Here is a 22,807-nt window from a genome sequence, read left to right on the forward strand (position 1 = left end):
TAAAAATTATCTAATATATAAGTTTTATAAAGCTATATTAATATTCCAAACCAAATAGGCTTAATATATATTATTTCTCTAGATTATTAAATTTTAGAAGGGCCTTATATAAAGCTTATCTTTTTACTAATACCAGAGCCTCTAATTAAACTACTCTTCTTTAATACTCTTCTAAAGCTCTCTTTTTAAGCTTTTAATTATTATAAATATGGCTTGTATTAGTTCTATTTCTTTTTATATTATTATTAAATTAATTCCGACTCGCAAATTTAAGGTATTTTTAACTTAAAATACATTCTTATTTTATCTTTTACTAATTTTAGATAGTATTAAATAGCTTATAAGTCCGCTATAAATATAGTTCTTAACTATTAATATAAAGCTTATATTTAATAAAATATCGAGATTTTGATTTCTACTAAGCCTTTTAATACTTCTAATATTTCTTTACTAAAGGCTAAAAAAGCTATAAAAAGCCTTATATTTCTTATTTTATTTATACTAGTTTTAAAGAAATTCTTTATATAAATTACTATAAGTTCTTTATATTATTTTAAAGCTCATTTTTAACTTAATATAGTTTCTTTTATTTTAAAGAATAAGAACAATAGTTCTTATTATAATATTATTAATAGAAATATTTATTACTAGAAGTATATTTCTAGTTATTTCTATATTATTATTCCGAGCTCTTATATTTCTATTATATAGCTCTTTCTTATTAAACTTCTAATTTGTAAAAATACTATAAACTTCTTTTTCTTGATTTTCTTTATAGATTCTGACTTTTTAAAGTATTTGTCTATTTTTAAGTATTCTATTTATATTATATTTAAGATTACCGAATCTAATAAAAAGAATAATAATAAGAGTTTTTCTATTAAAGCTCCGGAAGCTACTAAAATAAATAAGAAATAGTCTAATTAGATAAAGAGCCTTTTATATAAGCTTATTAATATTATAATAGAATGCCTTTAGATTTCTTATTATTAGCTTTTAAGCTCTATTATTTTAATAGATTTTATAAATAAAAGATATAAATAAAAGCCTCTTTTTATATTATTTAATTATTTTAATCTTTATTCTAATATTCTAAAGATTTAATAAAGCTTTAAAGTTCTCGAATTTGAATTAAAATAAATTTTTTATAAGTTTATTTATAGATATATTATTTATTTAAAGATATATAACTTAAAAGATACTTTTATTATATTTTTAATATAGCTATATATTTTAAATATTAATATAATAGAGCTTTATAGTAATTCTTTTATTTTTTTTAATAATTAATTAAATAGTTTATTTATTATTATAAAATATAATCTAAAGCTTTCTAAGATCTAAATATAAATCCCTAAATAGCCTTTAAAAAGCTATAATATTTTATTAAATAGCTTTTTATAATATTAAACTTCTAAATAAGGAAATTATATACCTATAATTTAATTATTATATATTTAGGTTATTTATATATGAAATATTAGATATAATTTATAACTATATCTTTTTATATTTCTTATTATATTAAATTATTAAAAACCGGATTTTAAATAAATATTAAAAAGTCTAATTTATAATTATAAAGTATTCTAGAACTAGGTTTATTAAGAATTAAAAGAATACTAAAATAGTAAAAGCTATATTTAATATAATTATAATTATAATATAAAGTAATAATCTAAACTTTTTCTAATATATCTTAATTTAATATAAATAAACTTAATTATTATATTTCTAAAAATCGATTTTAGATAATAAAATATTAGAATATTTTTTATTTATTATTCTAAACTTCTTAATAATCTTTTTAATATAGGTATTATAAACTAGCCAGAGCTTTTTAGTTTTCTAATTTCTAATTATATAAATATTTAAAAACTATTTTATATTTTATATATTATAAAAATTATAATTTTTTTTAATTTAAATAATAATTAATTAAATATATATCTTATTATTCTTATAATAAAGTATTTAAAAGTCATTTATATAAAAAATAATAAAAACTTTATAATTTGTATTTATATAAATATAGGGCATTTTATTAAATCTAAAAAGTCTAATTCTTTTAAAAGTATTTGTCTAGTATTTATATTATAAAATAAGAGAGTTTTATAACTTATATAAAGCTCGATTTATTTCTATTATATAGCCTAATATCTTGAAATCGTTTAGTAGCTTATATATTATTATAGGCCTATTAAAATATCTTTTTATACTAATAAATATATTTATAATATTGAATTATTTTATTTTTAGATTAAAATAAGCTATAATTATATTAGCTATTTGAAAAGACTTTATTATAAGTATAATAGTATATATAAATAAAAGTAATACTTTTTTTTAAAGATTTTTATAAATTATTAGCCTTAAATAATATTAAATAATATATTTATTAAAATCGATTTTATATATAAATATTTATTTTAAAAGAATTAGAAATATATTTACTTTATTATTAAAAATAATTCTCTAGTAATTTCGAGCTTTAAAGTTATTAATCTCTAGTTTAGTATTCGATTTAAAGTATTTTTTAGCTAAATATTTCTTTAGATTATTTTATATCTTTAGCGCTTTCGGAAAATTATTAATATAAATTTTTCTTATTATTATATTATCCAAAACTCTCTATTCTAAATATATTCTTAATTAAACTATTACTATAATTACGGTATATATAGTCTTATAATTAAATTCCTTTTTATAATTTTCTAGTTAACTAAATAAGAAAGATTTTAATAAAAAAACTCTAAATAATTAATCTAATTTAATTTATATATTATTTATAATAATATACTTATTATAGTAATTATATTACTACTAGCTTTATTTAAATTACTATTCTAATTATTTCCTTTATATAAATATATTTGAATTAGCCTATTTCTGGTTTTAATAATTAGTTTCTTTATTTATTTTCTTTTTGTTTTTATTATTTAATCTTTTATTTTAATTAAGCTATTTATTCTTTTTATAGAGGATTTTTCTATTTCTATTAAGTTTTTTTTACTTATTTTATAAATAAACTTCTCGTTTTATTTATAGGAACTATTAATAAACCTTATTATTAGTTTTAAGGAAATCCTTTTTTACTTTTATTAATTTAATATATTTCTCTAATAATTCCGATATATTTTATTATATCTCTTTCCATTATACTAAATCTTTTTAAAAGCTTAATATTTTTATTTTTATTATTTCTAGACTCTGGTATATTTCTGGCTTTAGAGTATTTTATAAAATTATAAGTTTTATTTCTAGTAAAGCTATAAAACTTTCTATTTCCGAGTTATAACCTATTAATATACTTATAGGTTCTTTTAATTATTGGTTTATTTACTTATTATTTCTTAGTTTAGGCTCATTTTCTATTTATTCTAATAAGCTATTATATTATAATTTCTTATTATTAAAGATTAATTTAGTATCTTAAATCTTATTTTCTAGAAATAGTTTTATTATATTTTTTATAATCTTTATATTATAGCCTTTAATATATTTATATTTCTTTTTATGGATAATATTCTCGTTAAATATAATATTATATATAATAATTACTTTATTAAATACAGGAATCCAGATTTTATAAATATTAAATATAATATATTTAATTAAATATTTAATATACTTATATAATATAACCTTAAATATTCTTTTATTTTATTTCATTTTATTTCGCGGTTTTTAATTATTAAATATATCCTAGAACTATATATATAAATTCTATTCTAATTAAATCTAAGATTAATTATTATTTATATTATAAATTCTAAATTATATTAATAAAAATAATTATAAAATTACAAGTCGAGTATTTTATTTAATATTCTCTAGTTATATATATATAAGGAATTCTAATTATATAAGTAAATTATGGCTATAGAGCTTTTTGGCTATAGCTTTTTAAATAAATTAGCTATTAAATATATTATAATTACCTTATTTATAATTTCCTGCTTTACCTATTTAGTATTATTATTTGGCTTATATATATATAAAAAAGAAAGCTCGATTTTAATACTTTATTTCTTTATTTAGATTTAATAAACTAATATTTTTTTAATTAAAATAACTACTTTTTTCTAATTATACTTAATATAAGTAATTAAAAGATCATATTACTTTTATATCTATTATTCAAAATCTCTAATTATATTAAATACTAGTAAATCCTCCTTATTTAATAAAAAATATTTAATGAGCTTTTTATTAAATTTATTTTTAATAATTCGAATCTAGTTCGAACTATTATAACTATTTAAATAATTAAATAAATCTTATAAAATCCTTTAAAATAATTAAATAAATTTCTTTTTAATTAGCTTATATAAAATTATTTATCTAATATATATCTAAATATAAAATTCATATATAATTCTCGTTAGTTTATTAATTTTTATATTATATATATAATTAATAAGCTTTTATAAAGCTTTATAAGCTAAATGCCTTATTCTTATATATTATTTTTCTTTTAAATTACTTTTCGGTTTGAGATATTTCCTTAATTTCTTATATTAAGCTCTAATTATATATTTAAATATTAGAAATATAAATATATTACTAGTACTAATAGAAATCTCGAATAGAATATTAAAACAAATAAAAAGCGGCTTATATTTAAGGAAAACTAAATTAAATCTATATTTTAGTTATATTAATATTATATTTTTTTATAATTTCCTAATCTAATTATAAGATTATATTTATAATATTAAGTTTTTTTTTTTTACTAGACAAGCTTTAGAAATAATATTTATATAAAATTCTTTAATAACTATAATATTATAAAGAATTAAATCTTTAATTTATAATTTTATAAGTTTATTAATTATATTTTTAATTATATAAATATTTATATCTAGTAATTATAAAACTAGTTATTTCTATTTTTATATAATTATTAATTTTCGCTTTAATAAAAGTATTAGAATTAATTAGATTTTTATTATTAATTAAATATATAATATTGCAATTATTTAATAAGGTATTTTAAAAAAGCAAATATTTTAGGAAATCGAGTATTATATAAATTTCTTAATTTAAACTCTGGATTATAAGTATTAGATTTATTAGAATAGTATTAAAGTTCCTAGAATATTAGATTCCGGATATTTTAGGCTCTTTTTGAGAACTAATACCGGGTATTAGTTTCTTTATAGCTTATTTTTTAGTAATTTTTATATTATATTTCTTTTTTAACTAAAGTTTTAGATTCTTCTAATATTTAATTAAAAATCTTTTCCGGATTTTTCCGATTTATTTTTTATTAGACTTGAATTTTATTCAAGTTTTATTTAATTTAATAATTATAATTTCTATAGTAATATAGCTAAATAAGTTCTTAAAACTCTTATAAGAATATTTATAGTACTTTTATTTATCTGAATCGGATTTATTATTTAATTCTTTACTAGTTCAATTCCCGAATATAATAAAAATTATAAGAGCTTCTAAATATTTAATTTTCTAATTTTCTAAAATAATTTAATTAAATACCTGGCTATATTATTCGAATATAAGAATTAGAAGCTTTAGTTTGTTTTTATTATACAAATTATTAAACTATTCTATTACCTAGATTAGTAAGAGTTTTTACTAGAAAACTATTAAGAACTTAATTATTACTAAACTATATTTAATTTCAGTAATTTTAAAAGCTTTAATATAATTAAATATCTTTTCCTAATTAGTAAACTAGTACTTTAGGTTTATTTTTTCTTTATTTACTTATATTAAAACAGAGCTATATATTCTTTAAATAATAGTAATTTGTATTATATTTATAGACCGTATTTTATTAATAAAGCTTTAAGAATCTTATAAATAGAGCTCTATTTTTTTTAAAATCCTAAAATAGAATTTATAAGAATCTTAGTATTAATAGTTTAATAAAGCCATTATCTAATTATATAATAGTATACTAGCTTGTTTATCTAGTCTAGTTTCTTAATCTTATAGTCTTATAAGAGTACTAAATAATAGTTTCTAATATTCCCGAATATTATAAATAATAAAAATCCTGGTTTTAATTCTTTCTTAATTATAGATCGAGTATTTTTATTTTAATTCTTTGCTTTAATTTAATATCCAGTATAGTAATTCTTTATTTCTTTTAATATAAGCTTATTAATTATAGAGAAAGGCCTAGAAAGAGCTACTATATTTGTTTTAATTATTTTATTATTAAATACATTAATTTTATTTCAGATATTCTTATTACTAGCTATTTTATAAAAAGTATTAAACTAGTCTATCTAGGAACTATAGTTCTTTAGGATAATAATCTTAACTATAGCTTCTAATATAATTATAATTAAGCTTATAGAAATAGTAGGAATTATAATAATAGTTCCTATTAATTAATTAATAATAGAAATATAAATTAAAGTATAATTTTCAAAGAAATAACTAAATAAGCTCTTAAATACTCTTTATAATATACTATTCGAGAAGCTTATTAATATAAGGCCGGGCTTATAACTAATATATATAAAGATTATAAAATAGAGAATTATATTAATAATAAAAAGTTAATTAAACTAGTTAAAAAAGAGCTTTAGGAAATAAGTATATAGATTCTAACTAAATAAAGTAATTATACTAGTCCCGAATTAGTAATTTTTATTATAATAATTACTTAGAAAGCTTAAATATTTTAGGAAATATAGTTTTACTTTTTCTTATTTTTTTCTTATTTTTTTCTTTAAAGAATTCTGTTTAATTAATTAAATTACTAGTTTTCTTTATATAAAGGCCTGGCTCGTAATAACTAATATAATTATAGCTTATTTTAATTTAAAATAAAATAATTTAATATTATAAATATATTTCTTAATATAAATTTTTTTTAATAAATTTATAATACTATATAAGCTATTAAATAATTTCAAGATATTAGGCTATATAATAAAAATAAAGTAAGGTTTATATAGATTATAAAACTTTTTTATTTTATAATATAAATACTAAATAAATACTTTTAAGAAAATTAAATTTTTTAGTTTTAATAAAGCCTTATATTTATATAAATATAAATTATAAAATCTTTATTATTTTTTATATAAATAACTTTTAAATACTTTACTATAAGAATTATAATATTATAATATTAATATATAATTCCTAAATTTACTAAGCCTAATAAGGTCTAGTTTATTAATTGAATTATTTATAGGATATAAGGTTATATAACTATATCTCGTATTTTATATCCCGTTATTTATATTTTATTATTTATATCCCGTTTCTCGAATCTCGTAATTATATATATAACTTATAAAAAAATAATTATACTAATATTAGAACCTTTTTAAAAACGCGAAAAATAGTATTTTCCTCTAATTATATACTAATTTCCTAATTCGGCCTAGTATTAGATTTCTTAAATACTTTATATATTTATATTATTTTTGAGGTTTTAGTTATATATTAAAGGCTATAGCCTTTTATATATAATTTCTCTTTTTATAATATTTTCTTATTTAATATATTTATTTCTTTTTATTTTATATATTTATTTCTTGCTTTATTTATATTTAACTATATAATATTTGTATTAATAAAGTATTTGAGAGTATTTAATAGCTTTAATTTTATTATAGAATTAATAGAATTCGATTTTTCTTTAATTTATTTAACTTTTATAATTTCTTGTTATTTATAAATCTAATAAAAGTATATTATATTAATTATTAGATATTTCTCTCGAGTAATACTTAATTTAATAAGGTATTTATATAATAACTTCGAATTCATATAAATAACTAGTAATAGTTCTATTTCTAGTACTTTATTAATTATAGATTTAATTAAAATACCTATATTAAAGCCGTGAATTATATTATAAAGTTCTAAAGCTAGAATACTTTTAATAATTCTCTTGTATTTAGTAAAGCACTAGTAAATAATATTAGTATATTTAGTTCTATTTACTAGAACTAGAATATATCTAATTTAGAAAAAGAAATTTCTATTATTTATAAATAAAATATTTATAAAAAATAATTAAATATAAGAATTCCTTTACTAGCTTTATAAATCTTAGTTCTTTAATAATATTTTTAATTTACTATTAAATATATTTATTAAATATCTTAATATTAGTTTCTAATAATTTAATAGCTTAAATAATAATATAAGTTATATAAAGCTTCTAGTTAATAGACTAATATAATATATATTTCTCTAATATATTAGTTTTTAATAAAGAGGTTTTAATAAATTTTATACCTAAAATACCTACTTTTTATAACTTAATAACTTAAGAACTAATAGAGTATTAAATATAAAATTTAAGCTATGTATTAAACTTTAGTTAAATTTTATAATTATCTTATAAAAATATAAAAATATTATTAATAGGTCTATTAATTTATTAATTAAAATATAAGAAATTTTAAAATTATTTTAAACTTATAATAATATATAATTTAAAGTATATAAAGAGAAATTAAAATTAATTTATTATATTATATATATAAAAGTATAAAAGCAAAACTTTAATATGAGTATATAACTATTTTTATTAATAATTTATTAATAAAGTTTTAGTTTATAAAAATTTAACTTTTATTATATAATTTAGTCTTTTATATTTTAGAAATATAATATATATAATAAAAAAAATTGAAATAATTTTTACTATTTCAAATTATTAAAATTAGTTTTAAAGTTTTTTAAAGTTTAAATATATAAATTAGATTATAATAACTTATTTTAAGTTATATAAAGTTTATATAATATATATAAAATTATATTATAAATTTATAAATTTAAACTTATAATATTAATATTTAATTTAATTAAAATAAGAGTTTTTGTAAAATACAAATTTATATTTATATAAATTATATATAATATTAGATTTTAAGTTAAAAGATAACTTATATATATGACTCTTATAATATAGTTTAAAATTTAAACTTTTATTAATATTTACTTAAATAATTTAAGAAAGAAGAAGTAAAAAATTAAGAAAATAATATCTTTACTTTTAAAGCCATTTTTAATTAATAAGACTTTAAATTTTATGTTTTAAAAAATTATTATTATAATCTCAAGGTAAATTTTATTTAATATTATAAAACCGCTTATTAATAAAGGCGTCGTGAGTTAAGATATTAATTATTAGAAAATAAGGTATTTTACGGGTTTTTGGTATAAACTCGCGTGTTTTGGTGGGGGACTTCGGTTACACGGGAGGGGCAGGAAGGGAAAGAATAAGCTGGACAGCTCGAGAGGTTCTGTTCCTACAGAGACCTGAACTGGAGGAAGGTTTTGCAGATGCAGGCTGGACACGAATACCTCCCCCCCAACTCCCTCGATTCCGAGACCATGATATAATGTACGATGGGATGATAGATGCATTCAGTAGAACGATAAACCGTCTAGGGAAGGAGAACAGGCAATTGCATAGGCGAGGCGTTTATTTTGTAGCTACAAGGGAATCGGGAAACTGTATGAGACGATGATACCAGGATGACAATGAATATGAATAACACATCAATTACATTTTCTTTTGTGGTGTTTCACTATCCTAAAAACATTAAGAGCAAAGCTATCTTCCTCGAGCCAGTTAAGTGAGGTCTATTTCATCAGTGCTTGAAGTCACAGCATAATCTCCTCGAGCAAGGAAGCTCAATTTGCGCTCCAAGTACATAGCCCATGGATCCATGTATGCTTTGAATCCTGGTGCTATTTGCCTCTCGAGGTTATAGACCCTTATCAGCACGTACACATTTTGTGGCACTACATTGCTTGTCCATGAGAAAGTCCAGCCACGTGACTTTTTATGTTAGCAATTGTCGAATCTGCTTGAGATATGCGGAAGACAATTCTCTTACCTTCTCTACTTGGTTATTGCTCATATAGAATGGCTCATTACAGGATGCTGTCGTAGACTTGACTTCCAAGTGGTAAGTTGGGGGACTCCTCAACCATGTTGCAGTGTAGGTATCCTGGATGTAACCACATCTTGACAGCAGACTCGTCAAGTTTCCACGAGTATCCGCATAGGTAAAGTCGGCGTAGTCTCTCTCATTGCCTAAAAATTGATTGCTTGCGTATACCTCATTGCGATTTCTGCTTGTCCAGTGACGAGTCGGATCCCAGTCTTGGAGTTCTTGAGAGAGCCAATTGTTGATCTGTCACAATGAGCGGGAACTCGTGGAGAGGTTGGGAATGGAAGGTGGCTTACTAATTTTTCTCCAAGTAAGCCAATGCGTCGATCATTGTCAGTCACAGTTGATAAGAGTTGCCTCGCGTGATTGGATCCCTGTTGAGCTGGAGGACGTTCGCTCCTTACGCCTGAAAATGACTCAATGTTGGATTCCAGCGCTGGATTCGCACGATTCATTCGCTCTCGCGAAGGATTCATGACTGGAGTCGTCGTGCTCAGCAGAACATCCGCTCTATCGGCAGAAATACTGCTTTCGTTTGAGTCTGATACTCCATCACCCAGCAAGGAAGGCCTGACGCCTGAAGAGGATGCGTTCCTTGCATCAGTGTTGAATCCAAATACAGGATCTGCATGATTCGTTCGTTCTCGTGAGGAAGTCCTGAATGAAGATGATCTCGTGCTTGGCAGAGGAGTTGTTCTCCTCACAGACAAAATACCTCCGTTTGATTGTGGTACTCTCTCCCCCAGCAAGGAAGGAGGTCTGGAGACTTCAATATCTGGCTCTGGGGGAGCAGTAGTCCTACTTGGATTACGCGTTCTACGTGCTACAAAGCTGTCGCGAGATATTTCGACAATCTCATCTTCTCCCTCATCTTCGTTGACCCCATTATTGGTTTGAGGATCGTTCATGTATGTGTCAAGACTGTCAAGTGATTCTTCCAGTCCATGCTCGTTAAGAAATTGATGAAGCTCTTCGGAAGGATAACTTAGGATGGGTTCAACCATCAAATATTGGTCATTCGGGATTCCGCAATATTGTATGAACTGACGAGACAGTGCATGATTGATGACCGCCGGTGTCGTTTCATTGCGAGAAATGTAAATGTCGAGTCTCGTATTGTCGGTGTTGTTGAATACGACACTGCCTTTTTCTTCCACGCCAAGCACGCCGTGGACGTTGTGAATCAATCGAACCTCTGGGACGACCCAAACTTGTAGAGTACTCAAGCTATGCAGAAGCTGTGCCTTTTCTTCGAAGGAGGATTCGGCAACCAGTCTGTTGAACGATCAGTAAATATCACTCCCATCAAGCTTTATACTTACGACGAAAAATGGACTGCTCTAAGCCTTAGATCCATGGTCTTCTGTTCGTGGTAGACAGGCGTACCAATTTTCTCCAATTTTGGCTTATCGGCCATAGAAAGTAGCCGCGACGTCTTATCCAAAGCTATGATTAAAGGTTGAAGTGTTCGGGCGGTTTTCACATCAAAATCCAGAAGGGAGAGCTTCCCATGGAAACTTGCCAGTAAGCTTGGTCGATCTGCTATGTACCAAACATCTTCATATCTCATGCTGACGACACTTCCATCGAGAGTTCTGACAGGAAATATTGCCATCCCTTGAAGCGTTGTAATGAGGTTTTGGGGAAATGGATTTTTGAGATACTTGCTGAGCAGAACCAACAGTTCTTTCAATCTCTCAATCTGAGTCGTGCTTCTTGTACACAACTCTCTGACGATGTGATTGGCGTCCACGTTTCCAAGCTCCAAATAACGCTGAAATAACTGACCATATTCCGGATACTGCGAACTGATATCAAATACTATGCTCAGCCTGGGCCCGCTCCATACACATTCGGATATGTTCACCCATCGGTTGAGTTCTGGGTTGAATATAAGTCGATAAGTTTCGAAATATTCTCTAAACGATGTTATTTAGGTTAATCTTTGCAGAAAGCATTGCTATTTCACTTACTTGACTCTGGCGCTAGGTCCAGACATGGAAGATTGTAGTCCGGTATATGCTGCTTCTGTGGCTGCTTTTGTTGTGGTGCTATCATTCACGGGAAGTAGCGCGAGAGCCTTCAGCTGGCGCCGGTATAGGGTCACGGTTCTCGAACAGAGAACGCCAAGGTGGGTGAGTTTGTTCCAACGAAGATCGACTGCATCAGGTATATCAACAAAAAACAGGTTCGGACCTGCAGATTTCAAAAGTTCACGTGGCAAGACCGTTTGGTCTAGGCAGTGCATCTGACCATCTGTACATAGTACCCTCATCTCCGAGAGCGACGTATTCAATCTGGAATCCGTTGGTTCAAGCTGAAAAGCATAAGTATCCCAGCTCTCTCGAAGCAGTAGTAATAAATCCTTGCTTGCATTGGCGCAAAGAAATTCGAATTCCGGAGTCAACCGCTGCCTGGGGTCAATTAGACGTGGTTTCGTGGATACACCGAGGCTGGAGCATATCCAGCTCACAAACTCTGACTCTTCTCCTATTTCGCGGGCTTTGGCGATATATGAAGGATGCAGAAGCCAGATGTTACTCGCAGGGTGGTCAGCAAACTTGCTTATAATAGTGGTGTTGTCAGGTTCTTCCACATAAAGATCGTGGCCCCTCTTGAAATATGAAGTTGGTGACGCTTGCAATAGTAAAAGATGTCGAATGGAAGGGATATTGGCAGAGTGAGGCGTTTGGAACAGATAGTTGACATCATCAACTGCTTCGATTAGTGTTCTTTGTCGAAGAGGAGAGTAGCGTTCCAGGATCATCCGGCAGACTTCAGTTCGGTCACACCTTCTAATACCAAGCCATTTGAAAAAAGCCTTTCGACTAGGATCCTGACAAGCTTCGGCTTGGACCAAGCGGATGTCTAATCCTCCCGGTATCGCTGAGTTCGATGTGTCCTCTTCCAGAAAAATGTGCCCCTCATCAAACGGGACCCATCTTCCATCACGTAGTGGTATTAGTGGAATATCAGCAATCAAAGCGCTATTATCTTGCCGACGGAGAAGGTCTGCAATCTTTGTATGCCAACGTCTTGATCGGGCTTCGAGGTATGAAATGCCATTTTTGGTAATGAGTTCTCTCAGTTCCCGCACCAAATCGTTGATTCTCATTTTTTTGACACCCATTTGGTATAAAATTGGAAAAATATCAGCGTCCGCAGCATCGTATGCAAAAGATAAATGGCATTTGGCGCTGGCTTCGTCTTCAACCAATGGCATTTCACGTGATCTGTAATCTTGCGGAATGTAGTATAAGGTTCCAGGACGGCAGAGTCGACCATTGTATCGTGACTCTAGAACCTCAGCTATTGCCAAATCAGCAAAGATCCATCTGTTGAGTCTGCACCAGAATGTGTTAGTCCCTCCTCCATCTCTAAGATACAGGGGCCATGTGTAGCGGAGACCGACAGACGGTCGAACACCGGTGGATCGATTACTTAGATTTTCGTTGAATCGAGAAACAGCCTTGGACACAAAAGCTGTAAGAACAACCTTTAGGACTTTGTCATTCCATCTTGAGGAATCGACACTCTCTCTGTTGGCCACTAATAAGAAGTCTCCTTGAATGAGATACTATCAAAGATACTTTAGTAGCGACCGACATCAGCAAAAGTAATTTGAGGTGACTCACATTGAACCCATAGTTGTTTATAGGCAGATAAGCATATGTTTGTTGGCTTTGCAGAAATGGTCGCATATCGTTGTCGATGGGGAAAGCCAGAACAACCTCAGTCTCTCTGACGTTGACTCTTCTGGTATCCGTGGAAAGTATGTTCTCTTGGTAGCGCACAATAATGTACTTTTTGTCCGTCCGGCGATCTAATGAGGACGTCATGGACGGACGAGCAGACGTGCTAGTTAACCTTGCGGTTTCCTTCCCATCAAACGACTGATCCTCTACCAACTTCTCAATTTTGAATCGAAATTCCTTGCCAGGCGTGGTGATATGTAGTTTGGATACTTTGCGCAAGAATATTAGAAGTTGTGGTTCTAATTCAACAAGCTCGTCGATGATGATTCGAGATTCTGACTCGCTGTTAAGCTCCAGCAGCATATGGGTTTCAGGTCGATCGTCTCGCGTCACTTGCCAAGGTGATCTATCAACAATGGGTGCAATCATGCCAAGCCTTTTTCTCCGGTCGAGCATGAACGAGTAAGCCTTTGAATGGATCCGGACAACATTGGCAACCTTGAATACAGACTTAAAGCCGATTCCTTTCTCTCCGATGAACCCTCGGGTTCGCTGGTCGGCTCTCTTCGTGCTGTCTCCAATGCGACATATCGCTTCGACATTTTCTTGCTTAAATCCAACCTCATTACATTCAACTTCGAGAGTCCATCGGCCATTGTAGCTATTGCAGGTGAACGAAATAGATGGAGTTACTTCGTCAAAAGTGTTATCGTCAGCATTCTGGATCAGTTCGAGAAGAAAGTGTGTTTCTTTCTCGTAGAGCTGATCTGAAAGTCTAGAACAGGTTATTAATGCATTCCGAAAAGATCTATTTTGATACTCACATGTTTAGTGTTCGATCCAGATCGCGCATGTTATCAGATTCCTGCCCGTCTAGATTATCCACGCCTTTCCGTCGACGAATTTCTCGTATGTGCTCGTTGGCTTGCTCTCTTGAAAACGGTCTAGCCATTACTACAGAATTTGCTCGAGACTGAAAGCTAGAATTGAACTAGCATGAAGGTAAAAGCACTTTAGGGATGACTTTAATCTTTCAAATGTGCTGAAGGCGGAGTGGAAAATGAATGCTAGGCAGGCTCGAACCACGAGCACAAGAATCTCGCGACTATCACTAGGCGGACGGGGTACCGGGACCTGTCGAGTTTCGTTTGCCGCCAACGAGTGCTGCGCCGCTGCACCGTGCATCCAATCAAGCTTTTCCGAAATCCTCGATTCGAGTCTAGATTCGTCGCTGAAGACACTGGTTATCTCTCATGCAGGACTTGCAGGTTTGGGTACCTACTCGAGCGGTAATATATTTATAGCAGTTGTTCTTCCTCAAAAACCGTGAGCAGGGCGGGCCAGGTCAGCCACTCGACAAACCCACGTACAGTCCTCGTCTTGCACGGAAGCTTTTCCAGAATTGGCACAATTTTCTGCGCCACCAATACAACATGAGCAGCCTTCAGACATATTGTAGAGGCAAAGCATGTTAGCTCAATCCGTTATCTCCCGTTCACCAATACGAGCGATTGGTCAATAGGCCTCCGATCAGCCAATCGCGCGCTCCCATTAGGAAATCGAGGGGCGAATATAATTCAGAGCTCATATTAGCTAGTCGCGATTTATTTGGATGTCGGAATTGTAGGGTTAAGGAGCGTGCTAGGGAACGGGAAGCGTCAGGGTAGGGCGGATTGGGTTACCTAAGTAGGCGTACGGAGGTAGGGAGTAGGCCCTGCGCCTGTGGTAGGGCTTGTCACCCCGCGGGCTGGGACGTGGTCCCTTACGAGCCTGCCGACAAAAGTTTATAGTTTTAGGCCCACTCCTCACTTCAATTTACGATATTTTCAACCACATCTTATTGAATTAGGAGTACTCCATGGCGCTCTATTAGTACCTGAACCCAGTGCTCCTGCTTTAAAACTAGCTATTTATATTTAATAATTAATTAGGCTTAACTTTATAATTATAATAAAGTAATATATTGTCACGAGCACAAGATCTAGGGCCTGGAAGGCGTGGTTAAACTGTCTCTATTTCGACGATTCAAAGCTAAAGAGAGAAGAGGATCTCGAAGGAGCCTCGGATCTAAATAATCGCGAGCTACGCACGGGCCCACGTGCTAGCTTAAGCTCGGGGTCACGTGCAATGATCAGGTGACTACAGATGCCTCGCTCAGATGCCAGATGCCTCTCTCAGATGCCAGATGCCTCTCTCAGATGCCAGATGCCTCTCTCAGATGCCAGATGCCTCTCCCGCTCTAGTCTAACCCCTACTAGTACCGTATATCGTAACAACCGTAACATATATAATAATTCTCAAATAACTTTATTTAGTAATATTACTAATTTAATGTAATTTATAATATAAATAACTTTTTTTAATATATATTTTAAAAATACTAAAAAATAAAGCCTATTTAAATAAGATTTAAATTATTATTTAAGTAATTAAATACTTAAAAATAAGCTGATTTTTAAGCTAAAAAAACCCTTATTATATTTTCTAGTCTTATATATATATTTATTATATAATAAAGGTCTTAGCCTTTATTATATAACCTTAGAAAGTTTACTACTAATTTAATATAATTTTTGGAAAAGTATTATTATTATTATTCGCGAATGGACTAATTCGCGGTTGGGCCGGAACAGAATGAATTAGAGCAACTAAAGGCAGAGAGGGGTAATGCTTAGAGGCAGGGTGAGCGATACCGGCAAGTTAGGGAGGCAGCAGGGCTCCTGGCAAAGAACACAGAAGGTTCTGACATATTGCAAGAGTCTAATACTAAGTCTGAATATGATCTCTCCTTTTAAGTATGACCCGAGGTGGCTTGATTTTCGGGCTGCGGAATTCACATATGTCGAACAGCGGAAGATAGTCCAATACAATATTAATGAAATCACCAATCATAAATGATGCACATACTTCAGGAGCAATGAGCAAAATAGTGGGATTTCGTCTCTACATCAACCTTGAATCGCCAAATAGAGCCTCAAAACTTACCAGGCTTTCATTAAGCCATTTCTGTAGTCTGAATAGCTCCTCAGGGAGATGCGAACTCCCCAAATCACAAGGCTTTTGTTAAATACCAGATCCTCGTCTTGCGGTCCGCTTCGCTGCGTATAGAATAAATGTTGAGACATCGTCGAGAGAGAGAATCATAATAGATGTCCAGAATATGAAAAGGATTCCCTCGGACACCTACCACAATCGTCATCAACGCTTGTGATTAAAATGTTTCGAGATTCGGGAGTGCAATCCTCTCCTGGCAGTCCACCCTCTTCCTCAATCGGGACACGATTCGGAATCGACCCAATGCAAAAAAAGTCTCAGACACCCTCTCTGATTTGAGAAGAGAGCATAAGATCGGTCGCCCTGCCACGAACAACTCGATCTCTGCAATGAGTTCCGGCGAGATTTAGAGCTGGTATGATTCCGAGGTCGAATCGATAGAAGGCGCTCTCTTGGGACGAGCCAATTAGTTCCCCGACAATGGAGGCAGCGAGATTCGTGGTTGCTCGAAATTCGGGAAGGAGCTCGTCGATTGACATTTCTGAAGCGAAACACATTCCGAGTAATGTGATGACGTTCATATTAACACGAATCTGGAGAAGAACGGCTACGATTCTTTCAGCGGGGTCTGGTCTGTTTTAAAGGATCGAGCCAACTTCCGGTTGCTTCAACCCACCTCTAGATATCCGACAGGAAGTGCTCGCAGGTCCCCCGAATCTCGGGAGTGGGTGCTTTGACATTACTAAAAGGGACCTCACCTGGGTTAAAATTAGCAGTCTCCTCCCATCAAGACACTTCTCGAGCCCCCGCTAAAGCTGCCGACTATCCCTCCAATTGGGCTCTGGCTCTGAAATGAAAATTTCTTCTCATGATCATCTGCCTAAACTTTTGTCAGCTTGAGCTACACTCACGCTACCAGAGGCAACAATCGGATAGGAAACATTGAGAAATTGCATCTCGTCCCAGCCCAGGCAGCACAAACATAATCAAAGAGTTGGTTTACCAAGAAGTACGCGACTCACACAACGTCTGGAAAGAAGGCGGCATGCTTTGTAAAATCACGGCGGTATCATTCATCACCCGCTGATGTAACTCCAGCGGCCTGGTATCGAGAAAGAAAGCAACACGGATGTCCAGTCGTGCAAAAGCTTGTACTGTAAAAGGTCGTTCTCTACTACGTGTTCATTGGGTGATGGACATGTTGTGGACCACCATTGGCCTTGCCAATCCAATCATGAAAGAGCGCAACGCCACTGGATGCCAGACTAGAAGCTGGGCTTTGGTGTCCTTGTGAGTTCTCTATCGAGAAGGACAGCAAGCATGCGATTAAAGCGTTACGCGGGTCGTGCCCCCCAAGCTCAACAGCTCGTCCCATTCATTTCAAGGCTTTCTCATACTGTCAGAGGGGATATTAATGTTCTAATTAGAGACGGGAGGCCTCAACTCCCCCTCCGAAAATCATTAGCGTGTAATCGGCGTCTCCTGGGATCTTACTCAAGGCTGTCATGTGTTAGACGGATTAGCTAAGGACACAAAGACCCAGGATTCCAAGACAAAAGGCCGTGACGGCTCCCGAAAAGCTCCCGTGTTGTCAAACATAAAAATAGCAAAATGATTATGGGAGTAAGCCTCTGGCTACGGCGATGATTGCATACCGGACAAAGAGCACGGCTTCGCTGGCCTGGGGCATCACACGATTCCAGAGACTAGTCACAAATGGTTCAGAAATCTGACCCGCAGTTTCCTCGAAAAGATCCGGCAGCAGCGGAAGTCTTGCGCTGATTCGAAGAGCCGTGCAGCGATTGGACACCAGAGGACTACTCCCCCCTCTGAGGATTTCGGTAAGAGCGGTCGCCGATGAGGAGTCGCTAATCGTGGCTTAGGGTAACCTCCACATCGGGCCTTGATCCTCGTGCATCGACCGCAAAAAGGCTTTTCCTCATCACATGTTGCTTTTCTTGCCCTTCATGGGTTCAGCAACATGAAACGTGTATGACCGGATAGGAAATTGGCTATTTCAACTCACTTGCAGGTAGAGCAGCCCGTCCTGGTCTTGAATTTGCTCGACCTCGGATCCTTCGACATTAATTGTTGGTCACCATCAATAAGAGAATGCATGACGGGGTGCTGAGGATGTGATGGCCGTGCAGGGGTGCGGGGATCTCAGAAAGAGATTCGCTAGGACCCTTGGAGCTGCCGTTTATGAAGGATTGGAGTGGCTTTTGTCTGCATTTTCGACTGCAGTGCTTACTAAATCCGGGGCAGAGACTTGGAGAAAGCAGCGGTGGAGAGATGGCACAAGGCTGAAAAAATACATGGGTTCTGACGACAGTCTCTTTTGCACTTGCAATGCGGTCCCCGGCCACCCACGCTCCTGAGAAGCTTGTTATTCGCCATTTGCGCCTCCTGACAGGTGGAAAGAGCTGATGGAGAAAAGGCGTCCCGCTTGGTCGCCGCAAAGATGCACGGAAGCAGCGAGAGCGCCATCGCTGACAGCCAGCCAGCCAGGCCAGCTTCTGTGCCGCAGCCAATTTAAGAGCTCAACGGGAGTGCTGCACTGCTGACTGGCTTAAGATGGAGATGGGATGAATGTGTGCCTGCAAAGAAGGCAAGGAGGTCGTGGTGAGAAGATGAATAAGCCTAGCTAGGCCCAGTTCATGCTAGGGTGGTTGCTCGCGATTGGCGTATCCGTTTCGATGGACATGGATGTGGGGATGGGGATGGACTTACGCGACAAAGACCATCAACAACAGCACTATTCCTGTTACTCCGTAATCCGTCATCCGGCAGATGAGAGGCGAGACTCGTGAGGTGACCGTGAGGCGGCCGTGAGCTGGCCGCTTCTCAAATACAACTACGAAGAAATCGAGGCACCGGGTGCTACGTAGGATGCCAGGATGCCCCGATTTAGACGGCGACGGTGAAGAGCAGCGCCGAAAATAAAATAAGATAAGATAAATAAGCACCTCGATCTGGTGGCTGTGGCTGTGGCTGTGCGCGGGGTGGCACTGTGGCAGGCTCTCCCTCGCAAACGGCGTCTGTCCAGCCGCAGCTACCAGTAGGACTAATTGATACCCGCGCTATTTTCGTGTTGGGCCCCTGCCCCCCCACCCTCGCGCGGCGCTGTTTACGGTTTGCTGGCTCGGGCGGAGGCCTTGCCGTGATTGGCCCTGCTCTGATTTGCCGCCCTGTGATTGGCCTTGCTCTGATTAGCCTCGCTGTGATTGGCCCCGCCACTCGTCGTGTGCTAAGCATCGTTGCTGTGCTGGCCGTCAGCCTGCCATCCGCCATCCCGCCTATCCCCATGATCCCGCCCATCCTCCAAATCTTCCAAATCTTCCGAATCTTCCCTCCCTCAGCTCCGCCTGCGAGCCACAGGGGCGGGCCACCCGAAGCCCATCTGGAAATCAGCATGCCAGCAAGCGTCTGACTGCGCGGCCGCTGGCCTCATCCCATCCCATCCCCATCGTCGAAGTCCACGATGGTCAGCATTGTATAAAGGGTGCTGGCTCCCGCTGTCAAAATAATATCCTCATACCGCATCCAACCCATCCAAACAACAACACAACAAACATCTCTTTATTTTCCTATCATCTGTTTTCTTTCCACTATTTCCTTGAACACCATCTTTCGTTCTTAATCAGCCAACATGCTCTCCAAGATCTCGCTTCCTTTAATTGGCCTCTCGTGCCTCGCCGTCGTTTCCGCCGCGCCTTTCTCATTCGACAACAATCCTTTGGGCAACCACTTTCCCACTCCCTCGGCAGGCGAGTTGGCTGCAATCGAAACCCAAGCACATGGCTCCATTCCATCCGGCAACCCGCCTCCCCCGCCACCGAAAGCCGATACCCTCACATCTCTGAGACTCATCGCCTTCAATGAGCTCTTCGAGGTTTCGTACTTCGAGCAGCTCCTCAATCTTATCGAGTCCAAGGCTCCTGGCTTCTGGGATGACAGCCAAGATATGCAATTCATCCAGGATGCTGTCACCGCCGTTCTCGCGCAAGAAGAGCTTCACGCCATCAACGCCAACAACGCGCTGGCCAAATTCGACCCCGCCGGACCCGTCCTTCCTTGCCAATATAACTTCCCCGTCAACAACCTCAAAGACGCCATTGCCCTCGCTTCCACCTTCACCGATGTGGTCTTGGGTACACTTCAGGATGTTGCAACGCTTCTCGGGGTTGATGGAGATGCCGGCTTGATCAGAGGCATTGCCTCAGTGATTGGTCAAGAAGGTGAACAGAACGGTTTCTACCGTATCTTCCAGAACAAGATCCCCAGCGCCCTCCCATTCTTGACCGCCAGCACCAGAGACTTCGCCTTCTCCGCTCTCAACCAGAACTTCATCGTTCCAGGCTCATGTCCCAACTTCAACACCATCAACCTCAAGGTGTTCGGTACCTTGTCTGTCGACACAACGAACATTCAGCCGCAAAACCAAGACATCGACTTCAGCTTCGACATCCCCAAGACTGGCCTTGCTCCAGAATGGAAGTCTGACTGCTCCGGCCTCGAACTTGTCTTCATCAACCAACAGAACGCACCTCTCGTCGCCCAGGTCAAGAAGCTCGATATCGATCTCAACGGTGGAAAGGTCAAGATCACTGCCGACTTCCCATTCGACCCCGCCAACTTCGGTAACGGTCTTACCTTGGCTGCTGTTGTGCTCGCCTCCGGTGATCTGACGACTGTTGATGGTGTTGCGAAGGCAGCAGTGTTTGGGCCTGGCCTGATTGAGATCAACTAAAGGGTGTCTGATGAGTGATAATTTTGCATTTTCCGGTTGCGTCGGCGTTGCATTGCATTGGGATGGGATGGTATCATGGATTTTTTAGATTCGAGTAAATATTTGCATTATACATTCATTTATGCACTTTGATGGTTTCTGAACGTGAATGAGCCTTTTCCTGTGAAAATCTCCAGCACTTAGGAAACACAAACTTTTCGAGTGAAATTCACCCCTTGTTGCGACGTGCATGCCAAGCAATCCATAAATTGAACGCTTAGCAAAGAAAGGCACATCGCTCTAAAACCAACTAAGGAGACGGTCTCTCACTAAGAGGCATTGAATAATTTTTTTTTTTTGGCGGTCTGATGCATGAGGTGATGAGGCTCCAATAAAGTAGAATGACTTGGCAAGAGTGCCTGGGAGCAATCTGATAACAACCACGAGCAAAGACCAATCATTGCTAGAATATTTATTAATAGAAACAAAGTATCGCTGTCAGTTACTCCTACTATTGGTTCAGCCCATAAAAACTGCCAACTTTGCGCAATCTCCAATCATTTACTCCAGGATCTTGTACCTGAAATCAAGTCTCTCGGGAGTCAGGAGCCTTGTGTGTACGTCATCGTGCCACAAGCGAGGCCAAGCCACGTCCATGGAAGCTCAGGCATGGTAACAGCGCAGGCTTTGTCTTTAAAACATCCAACCTGCTACGAGCTTCCCTCCTCTCCAACAATCCGAATCTCACACGACCACCAAACACACCCCCTTTCAAGAGCAAAATTAAAGTTACGAACATCTCCAACACCAAGATGATTGCCGCAATCTTCCTGATCCTCATTACCCTCCTTGGTAAGTCCTCAGCTGCCGATGCACCACAGAATGGACTGCTAACATGAACAGTGCCACCGATCGGTGTCTACATCGTCGCAGGCTGCGGAGCTGACCTCTTGATCAACATCTGCCTCACACTACTGGGGTTCGTTCCCTCTCATTTCCATGATTGCTCAGACCAATTTCAACCCCGCTTCCCACATTCCACCGACAACAGCTGATGTCCAATCTACAGATACATCCCCGGCCACATCCACGCCTTCTACCTCGAATACGTTTACTTCGATCGCCGAGAGCAAGCTCGTGAGGGTCGCTTCACTGCTGCTCGTGCCCCAGGCGTCTACAGCGAGCGGGTACAGAGCGGAGGCAATGGATACGGAACGATCGTACAACCAGTCCAGTGAAGAGCTACTCACGAATGCATTTCGATATTGGATGGTAGTTTTAAGGGCTTGATCTGCGATGGATTCGATAACGGTTCAGAAGTGGAGCTGAATAATCGGCGGATTGATACACAAGCAAATGAAGCGAGTTTGTTTGGGATATTAGGATATACCTCTGCTTTGCAATGCGATGCGATAGGGCGCCGGAATGGGAATTATTTTCTTTGAATGATAACGACTTTCTTTTTCTTGGCAGCGAACAGAATG

At 34.4% G+C, this 22,807-nt stretch overlaps 5 protein-coding genes across 5 annotated transcripts; 2 read left to right on the top strand and 3 right to left on the bottom strand.

The window, feature by feature from the left end:
* Positions 1-9,503: 9,503 nt before the first annotated feature.
* Positions 9,504-14,643, bottom strand: K444DRAFT_668601 (uncharacterized protein). Its single transcript, XM_024887425.1, has 7 exons — positions 14,425-14,643; positions 13,541-14,375; positions 11,879-13,482; positions 11,228-11,824; positions 10,202-11,180; positions 9,849-10,148; positions 9,504-9,790 (listed from the first exon to the last, which is right to left on the bottom strand). The coding sequence occupies exons 1-7, from the start codon at positions 14,550-14,552 to the stop codon at positions 9,581-9,583; spliced, it is 4,653 nt and encodes a 1,550-aa protein (XP_024729920.1). The 5' UTR covers positions 14,553-14,643; the 3' UTR covers positions 9,504-9,580.
* A 3,063-nt stretch (positions 14,644-17,706) lies between these two features.
* K444DRAFT_619694 (uncharacterized protein) lies at positions 17,707-18,265 on the bottom strand. The gene has a single exon (XM_024881558.1). It carries the CDS (start codon positions 17,967-17,969, stop codon positions 17,769-17,771), a length of 201 nt encoding a protein of 66 aa, XP_024729921.1. The 5' UTR covers positions 17,970-18,265; the 3' UTR covers positions 17,707-17,768.
* A 39-nt stretch (positions 18,266-18,304) lies between these two features.
* Positions 18,305-18,559, bottom strand: K444DRAFT_543059 (uncharacterized protein; the record flags this gene model as incomplete). The annotated part of the gene is made up of 1 exon (XM_024875934.1): positions 18,305-18,559. A coding segment is annotated over one exon (255 nt), but the record flags the coding sequence as incomplete, so codon positions are not given.
* A 1,365-nt stretch (positions 18,560-19,924) lies between these two features.
* On the top strand, positions 19,925-21,544 carry K444DRAFT_619695 (uncharacterized protein). The gene has a single exon (XM_024881559.1). The coding sequence runs from the start codon at positions 20,244-20,246 to the stop codon at positions 21,342-21,344; it is 1,101 nt and encodes a 366-aa protein (XP_024729923.1). The 5' UTR covers positions 19,925-20,243; the 3' UTR covers positions 21,345-21,544.
* A 591-nt stretch (positions 21,545-22,135) lies between these two features.
* Positions 22,136-22,561, top strand: K444DRAFT_647081 (uncharacterized protein; the record flags this gene model as incomplete). Its single annotated transcript, XM_024885287.1, has 3 exons — positions 22,136-22,175; positions 22,227-22,302; positions 22,393-22,561. 3 exons carry the CDS (start codon positions 22,136-22,138, stop codon positions 22,559-22,561), a joined length of 285 nt encoding a protein of 94 aa, XP_024729924.1.
* Positions 22,562-22,807: the final 246 nt, after the last annotated feature.

This window comes from Hyaloscypha bicolor (assembly GCF_002865645.1).
Source record: "Hyaloscypha bicolor E unplaced genomic scaffold K444scaffold_165, whole genome shotgun sequence".
Classification (NCBI taxonomy): Eukaryota; Fungi; Ascomycota; class Leotiomycetes; order Helotiales; family Hyaloscyphaceae; genus Hyaloscypha; species Hyaloscypha bicolor.